Source organism: Pteropus alecto, unplaced genomic scaffold (genome assembly GCF_000325575.1).
Source record: "Pteropus alecto unplaced genomic scaffold, ASM32557v1 scaffold195, whole genome shotgun sequence".
Classification (NCBI taxonomy): domain Eukaryota; kingdom Metazoa; phylum Chordata; class Mammalia; order Chiroptera; family Pteropodidae; genus Pteropus; species Pteropus alecto.
The window spans coordinates 7,251,643-7,260,735 of record NW_006438073.1 but is presented as its reverse complement, the minus strand read 5'-3'; the positions used below and the strand labels follow the sequence as shown (position 1 = coordinate 7,260,735).

The following is a 9,093-nucleotide window of genomic DNA, read 5'->3' as shown; positions in this document are numbered from 1 at the left end:
TAGAAGAATCCTAAGAACCAACTCACTATTCTAAAAGTAGTGAATAAAAAACTGAACATTTATTCAGTCTTTCCTATAAAAGTAAATCTAGCTAATACTAATAAAAAAACAGAATATAGCTATTTTACAACTCCCACCGAAATAAAGAGCCTAAAAAACAATCAACAATGATTGCTGAAATCACAGAGAAGAGAGGAAGCTCCTATCGCATACCACCACCACCACACTACTTGTGAAGAAGGCTTTCGAAAGGAAGAAAGAAAAAGAGGAAGGGAGGGCAGGAGATCTGAATGTGATTAAAACTTTCCTGCTACCAATTTACAAGAAAAAAAGGGAACAGTGTTAAACACCACCATGAAAATGCAATCAGGAGAATCCACAGGCATTCTTCAGGACAGACAGTTCGGTTCCTTTAGAAATAAATTGCAAGGAGAAACCGGGTCGACTGTGAGAATGACGCAAGAGCTCTGTCAACTGCAACGTATGTGGCCCTCATCTGTATGCCACTCCAGCTTGTTTAAGAGCACACATATGAGACAAGAGGAAACTGTGAGAACTGACTAGATATTTGATGACATAAAAGGTATTTTAGAAACACATAATAAAGTATCTACAGATGAAATTACGTCTGGAATCCGCTCCTCGAATCATCTGACGGGCGGGAGTGAGGGCGCACAGGGAAGGGGACAGGCAATGCTGACACTGGGTGGCAATAAGTATCTAAACTTTACCAAGATGAAAGTTCAAAAAAAGCTATACCTACGCTAAAGGTTGTCAGAAAGCTAAGTATTCAACAAGATCAATACAACCAGCCATTTGGAACCACGCTTGTACTTGATGTTATGTCACCAGTCACCAGAGCCGCTTTAGTATGTCCACCAAAAACCTGTATTAATCAGATCTCTTTCAAAGCGTTGAGACAACAGTAACATCGTTCCTTAAAATAAAAGCCTAAGCCACCACCAAACAAAGCAAATTTATTTTTGCGTACTGCTATCTATATCGCGTTGAAAAATCCTTCAAGTGTGCTTTCCTACGATCCAACACAAAGTCTTCTTACACATCATAAAGGTCAATTGTTTGGTGATATGACACAAGACAGGCTACAGAGTTGTAGGAGAAAATGCTAATTATAAAGCATCATGCATAATATGATCCACTTTCTATAAGACACGTGAATATGCCTAACTTCCTGAAGAACGATCTACAAGACACACCAAAACTGTCAACAAGAGCAGCAGAGTGCTAGAATCAGGTACCTTTAATATTTTTTCAGACCATCTGTACTTTACACTTTTTTTTTAAAAAATATCACATATTAACTAATTAAAATTTATATTAACATAAGAAATGAGGCTAAAAGAGATTGACAAAAAATGTATAATGTCTGTAAGTAGTATGTAAGAAATGTTATAAAATTCTACCTATGTTTACAATTACACAATATGCCTCTCTAATAACATTTCAGAAGACATATTCCACAAAACACTGTAATTTCTCGAGAAATTACAGAGACCGCTCTTACAAAAAGAGAGACTATGGTCAAACAAATTTGGGAAACACTGAAGTCAAAAACTGAATTAAAACTTCATTACAGATGCATCTGATTCTAAATTCAGAGCACGTATTTTGATGAGAATATTCTATACAGCTGAATCTGAATGTCTAGTGAGATTATATGTCTACATTTAATGCAGTCATTGTTTAGAAATGAGCACCTGAAAAAGTTCCTACACCTCCTTAAGCCTCCCCTCTCATCAGAAGAGAGAAACGAGCTTCTGAGGCTGCTGCCTGGTCTGTGTAAGCCAGTGACAGCACCTGGCGCTATTCTTAGCGGCCCCAGAGTGGCCATACAAGCCCTTGAGTGCACATTCCTTCATTCCGAGCAAAGAGCTTTAATGAGAATTGCTGAGTCTCACTGGAAATTTCCAGAAGACACGTCATTTGACTGCCCTGGCTTTAATCAACTGTACACATTTCACCCATCAACATTTTTGGCCAGGGGGTTGGGATGGGAACAGAAACACAAGCATGGCTACTTAGTCCCCACCTGCTATGACAGAGGCGGTCTCAGAGAAGAGTTAATGGATGTGCATAAGACAAATCTCCAGAGTGTCGCTTTACTAAAAACTGTCACTCCACAATAATTTATCGAGTATCTAATTATGGACAAAACACTCTTCTCTTGCAATGACTTAACATGTTTTCATTGCTACACTGGAAACTGACTGACTGCCATCTCCGCTCTTTGAAGGTGAGCCATTCCCTCTAGCATGTGACATTTTCCCCACAGCCTGTCACGTGGCCCCATGCAGTCCTCTGCTACCTCTACTGAAAAACTACAAATAATCAATTACTTTCTTTTTTACAAAATTACTCCTCTAGCATCTCTAATCTGCTCAAGTATATAGTTTTCTATCAAAAGACTAATAGACAGAAAATTTCAAAATATATTTTCTGAAAAACTACAAATAATCAATTACTTTCTTTTTTGCAAAATTACTCCTCTAGCATCTCTAATCTGCTCAGGTATATAGTTTTCTATCAAAAGACTAATAGAAGAATTTCAAAATATATTTTCACTTTTTAAAAAATATCACATATTAACTAATTAAAATTTATTAAAATTTTAGAGAAGAAAAAGCTTAGAGAAATTTTACAATATATACTCACATTGACTTGATAAAGTTTAGAGTACTCAATATTCAAGTTCTAATATTTCTGAGGTTGATATCACTCTTAGAAATGGTTTATAATTAGAAAACATTCCACCATAGAATAAAATACAGGCTTTCGTTTTAAATTTTGACTGCTTTTTGGCATTTGACCTTAGGCAAATTACTCAACCTCCCTGAGCCTTAGTTTCCTCATCTACAAAATGGGACTAAAACTCATTAAATGTATGTAAACTACTTAGAATAACGCATGATACAAAGTACACCCTACAAATCAAAACAACTATCCATCAGAACTGGGTTCCACTTGCGGACGCCCAGTTACCATACACTCAGTATCAGAGACGGGGCTGTGGCTGGCCTGCAGAGGGTCAGCGCTGCCATACACTGGCAGGAATGGACAAGCTTTCCAAGCTGTGACCATGTCTCTCACGAAGCCTGACGGCAGTTCCTGCTCTGGATGCCCGAAGGTTACCCAGTACTGTTCTCTCGGGTATTTCTATTCAACAATCAATGCCGCCATGCCCATTAATAGCTAATGCTGAAGAAGTATCGACCCAAGAGAAGAAAAATGAAAGTGGCATATTCACTCCCTTGCTTCAAACCAGCAGCTTAGAATAACAGAGTACTACTGCCTATCTTCCCCAAAGAATTAAAAACACATAATAGGGTTTATTTTCTCTATTTACAAATCTTTTTATGGGGTGGGGGGGGGACACAGAGGGAGAGGCGTCGATGCCTTTCATCTACTACCTAAACGAAACATTTATTCCTTTCTCAGATACTTTCTTCCACGTCCTACTCTGTGCCAGGTCCTCATTAAACACCAGTGAAATAGTCATAAAATAGACAGGCTTTACCCTGAGTTTATCAGTCCAGTGAAGAATACAGATCAGCAAACAGCATTTCCATCATAATATTTAGGGCAATCAGTAAATTAAGATTTATTTTCTAGCTTTCCCTGCATTTACATAATTGAAAATTTCAGAAAAGCTGAAAGCCAAATGGCTTTTCCTTTGAAACACCTGAAATACACCTCAATCAGCCTTATTACTCATATCAATACTTCTTTTTGTCTCCATTTGCTTGTCATGGCCTTTCTCAAAATAATAAGCCAACCAACAAGTGATAGTATTTTCCATTTTTGACTTTACTTTTATTAACATTTTTAAGAGCTGAATGAATAAACTACAGCATAAACCAAGGTGATCTGGTTTATTTATTATGTGCAGTAGATATAAATTAAGATTACGGAAGACATTCTATTGGTATTATAAATCTTTAAATTCTTCACGGAATCCACATACCATAATATCGAACAGATGGTAGCCATTCAAATTAACCTGAAATGCCCTAAGTATGTTCATCTGTAGCTTTTAATAAAACTAAAAATGTAATCTGTGGCCAAATTTTGGTGTCTTATTTTAATATTGTTTTCTTGCATGTATATGTATAATCTGTAAGCTTTTCTTAAAATTTCAGTAGACAGCAGTACAAACTAATAAATAAAACGTATGAAGCGCTTCTACCTGTGGTTAAGACCGACGCAGACAAGACAGAAGAATATGGACACATCAAGCGCCACAGAAGCAAAACAGAAAAGTCAGGAGAATATGGGATATTCAAAGGTCAGAAAACGAGGAAGCATTGTCGTTTCCAAAGCCTGAAAGCCTGCAGCAATCCCATCATACATCTGAGTTTAAACCTAAAATGTACCACCTAATACTGTTAACGTAAACTTATTAAGAACCATTAACTGGTCACTTACTATGCTGCCAAAACACTGTTCGAAGTGCTTTACAACTAATTTAACCCTCATAAACACCACTTAAGAGTCCCATTTTATATACCACAGAGATTAATTTGTCCAAAGTCACAATGCTGCTAAGTGACAGAACCAAGACTCGAACCTTAGCAATCCGTCACAGAGCTCACTTCCCTAACCACTCTACCCTCCTGCCAAAGACAGCAGGACGTCCTTCAGGATGCAAGTCCAAGCCCCAGAGGAGACAGCACCTGTGAGGTCTGCACGCTCCCAGGCTCTCCCTTCAGCAACTACGGGGTGCGAGGGGAGGGAGGGCCTCCCGCCACAGAATTCCCAGAAGCCGAGCAGAGGGAAAGACGTGATTTGTTAACTGATAACTTGTTTCATGGATGGCTGCTAATCTTTTGGTGAAGATTTATTTGTCCTTCAGTTGTCAAGATTTCATCTCATTGCCCTCGGGCTATGAAATTAGCACTACATGGTGGCGATGCAACCCTAAGTGCCAACGTGGGGATCCAAACTGCATGACATCACGAGATTGCCACTCAGCTGATTCAGAATCTAGAATCTTAATGTTTAAGATACCAAAAAAAAAATGTTTTAAATACAGTACCTAAATACACCCGAGGGGAACTCACATGCTTACCTCAAAGTTTCTTTAAACCCAGATGACAAGAAGAACAAGTTACAGTAAGATTAAAAGATAAGCAATACCAATGAGGACCTTTTACCCCAACTTCTTAGCTACTAAGTCATTATTTGTCTGTAGGGAGAGAACATGATTACGATCCAGTTAGCTTATGGAAGGGCTTAAATGAATATGGTGGGAAGCTCAGAAAAGCACAAGAGAATGAAGTCAGAATACCTTTTAGATCTGGTGTTCATTCCACGATCTCCACAAAGCGATTCAATGCTCATGCTCCAACATAAACTGACCACAGGTCTATCATCTGATAGTCCTTTCAAGGCAATATATTAAACAAACAAGCAAACAAGCACACACACACCTTCCTTACAATGAGCTGAATCTTTGGCAATAAAAATCTAGGTTTTTTGGTTTTTTTTTTTAATTCAGTCAAACATTTTTTTCCAGAAATAGAAATTCCAAAGGATTTTGCCTCACAGAATCACTGGATTAAAAAAAAAAAAAAAATCTAGGCAAATAAAACTTTCTAAAAACAATATTTAAACTAGTTAGATCTTTATTAAACTAGCAAAACAAGAACTGGTAATAGAAAAACAAAACAGAAACAATACAGTTTAAAGTAAAATATCTAGAAAATTTATGATCAACACAAAATATTGATGAAATAAAAAATGAGTCTCCTATGTCTAGTGTTAATTGAGCCTTCTTTTTTCTGCTTACTAACTCTAAATGATGTGACATAAATCCAAAGTTACTCATTAGACTGTTCTCATTCAAATCTTATCAAAAGAAACATTTTAGATTTTTCAAATTTTAGTTACATAGTTTTATATATACAACATTAGAGTCTAATTCCCAAACTGGCAGCTTCTCAAGTGTAAATACCAAAGTTAGGTAACATGATAGACTGAGTGATACCTTAGCTGGCTAAATTAAAAATAATGATAATTATTAACAAGTTAAATCATGACAATACCTTTAAGATGTTCAAAAGTTTCTAACATGAAATAATGCACACTGCTTTATGAAGGAGAGATCTGGATATTTTATTAGAATGCCAAAGTTTTAAAAATTTTTGGACAAAAGAAAAAGAATGCAAAAGTTTAAGTAAATTAATGCCCCCATTTTTAAGGACTTACCTTCTTTTTATCCCTCATTGAGCCTTTCCCTCGGACCATTATTTTACATCCTGTTTCTGCTTCAAGCTGTTTAGCTGTAAGTCCTCTAGGTCCAAGGATTCTCCCAACAAAATTAAACTGGAAAAAAAAAAAAAAAAGTCACCATATGTTACTCACTTGCTTGAATTTACAGGTCTTAAAATTATTTTAAAATATATGTTTACTTTCTTAAATTAAATATTTTTTATAGTATATTGAAATAAAATCAAGGGTCCTTATGAATTTCTTTCCAAGTTTGGGGAGGTATAATTAAAACAGCTCATTGTTTAGCATGAAATTTTGATACGTATAAATACAAATTATGAATTAGAAACAATACAATCTACCTAAAATAGGTACTATACTGAATCGTCCATCAACATGTAATCTAAACAGAATCCTGGATGCCAGCCAAGAACACAAATCTCTTCTACAAAACTTTTTGTAATGACAGTGTTGAGGGAACTGTTCATTATGTTAAATCGTGATCGCTTATTTTAACTAAAATCTTTGGGGAAAATTCCTGTTTCTTATCTTACAAGTTAAACTTTCTCCAAAGCAACTATTCACAGAGATTGTATTTTGGGTTGGCTGTCAAACCCAATGGCCAAATGTGGATCCCATCCTATATTAAATGTTTAAGTCTTGAAAGAATGTGCTTTTTCATCATATCCTTTGCAAACTTTTGTTTGTGTCTTTCTTTTCCTTTTCTTTCTCCATTTCTACCTTTAACTTATACTACTATTTTTGCAAGGAGGCAAATTCTTTTCATGAATAGGACAATGATAAAAATAACTGTACAAATGATTATCCTTCCACAAAAACTTCTAGTATTATATACAGAAGTTTCTGTTTTAGAGGGAAAAAAAGGTCAATGGGAGGAACAGTTTAACTGAATATCAGAAATTAAATTTTCCTCATTCACATATCATCTGCATAAAAATGAGTTTACCATCACTTATGCGAAAACCCACAAGTAGTTTGTTTATTTAATCCAACAGATAATGGTTCTTATGCTTACAGCTTCCTATTCTTTCCTGGCATTTGACCCGTTGTTATCACGTCATTACATAAAAGTAACATGCTAGAATTCACTCTGTCAGGGTGTAAGAGGCTCACTTCTTCCATCTTCTGTATTTCAATAGCTTTTTTTTTTTTTTTATGGTGACACTGGTTAACGATATCCGATGCTTCAGTTGTACATTTTAACAGCAAAGCACATATATACATTTACATTGTGTGTTCACCTCCCATAGTTAACGTGCCTCATTAAGCTGCTCACCAGGCCTGTCACACCGTACAAAGGTGGTTCGCAAAGGCCTCTTCCCTCAGGAGATTTCGATACAACTTTTTCCGTCTCAAGTTGAGACTCACCGACTTTAATCCTGTAAGCACGTGACCTCGCTCTACAAGATACCAAGCCTTGAAATTTGCCTGAACCATCTCTTTATATTCAAATAAAGCCCTGGTCCTTGCCTAGTTCCTTAGCACGGAGCACTTCAGAGCACTTCGCGTCTCTACACAACCTAAACCCCCGCTGTCATCCACGTTAACAACGCACTCGCTTCCCACCTGGAACCCCCTTCCTCCACCGCCAGTCTGAACCAACTATGTTTAAGAGTTTAAACTCTGGAAGCGCACAGATCCCAACTGCTCCCCAAGCTCCAACCCTAAATAATAGTCAGGGATTTGAAGTCACATCAAATCGGCCTCGGCGACAGAACCGAGGTCACACTAACAACCTGGGAGGCACAGTGCAGTATTACGGAAAAGGGCTAACAGGAGGCCTGGCATGCGGTGGACAGTTTAGAGCTTACCAGGCCACTACAAACGCTCTTTTCCCTCCAACAACAGTTCGTCTTAGATTGTCTGTGGAAAGGGATCTGAGAAACACATATTTGCCCAAGTACTTCAGAGAGACTTGTCACTCAGACACTGAGTTCTGCAGAAAACTGGAAGGAAAAGGTGGAAGTGATATGCAGCACAGGTGACCATCCCGGCCGAAGAACACCAAAGGCCGGACGTCTAACTTGCAGCCAACGGGCTTGACTTTTCATCTCCAGAAAAAATGAAATGTCCCAGACAAAACACTTCCATGTTCCAGCATCCAGCTCCTTCTCAAAGGCTGAGGGTTCGGGTGGTCACCTCACACTGAAGTTTGCAGTGGGAAAGCGCGGTCTGGGAACTCAAGCTTCTAATTCAAATTTTCAGCGTTTCATACTTAAATATGAATGGACAAAGAAGGTTTCCCAAAGACTTGGGGAAGGCTCCGACAGGAAAGAGATAATACAAAACAAAGGAAAAGGACACATGACTGCTCCTTTGAAGGAAAAGACTGCTGACAAAGAATATCTGAAAATAACTTTCCTGAGTAAATAGCGCTAAATTATTTTCTAAAATGGGTGTGCACTTCTATTCCCAAGAGAAGAGAACTTTTTCTGATCCACTTCCTTCCTCTCCACCACCACTCGTTGCCAATGAATTTTTTTTTTTTTTAAGCCATTCTGGTACATTTGCTAAATATGTGAATTAGCATTCTACTCATAACTAAAAAAAGTTGATCATTTTTACATGTTTACTAGACACTGAGATATACTTTTTTTTGAAGCACATTAGAAGTTTCCTATTTTCCTACTGCACTGTTTACCTTTTTTCTTAATAATTTCCACTTTGTGGTTATGTGCGTGGCAAATGCCTTTCACCATCCTCCGGCTCTGGCTTGCCTTCTGGCTCTTTAATGGTGTCATGTGATGACGGAATTTAATCCGACGGAATTAAATTACATTTAATTTTCACATGGCAAAACTTATCAGTCCTCCTTCATGGTTAGTGTCTTGTGTCCTGTTTTAA

At 37.4% G+C, this 9,093-nt stretch overlaps 1 protein-coding gene across 1 annotated transcript in view; it reads right to left on the bottom strand.

Annotated features, from left to right (window-relative positions):
- QKI (QKI, KH domain containing RNA binding) overlaps positions 1–9,093 on the bottom strand; it is a 106,027-nt gene that overhangs the window by 76,008 nt on the left and 20,926 nt on the right. Inside the window, exon 4 of the mRNA XM_025049059.1 lies at positions 6,226–6,342. Within this exon, the coding sequence (XP_024904827.1) occupies positions 6,226–6,342 (117 nt within the window). The remainder of the gene's footprint in view (positions 1–6,225; positions 6,343–9,093) is intronic.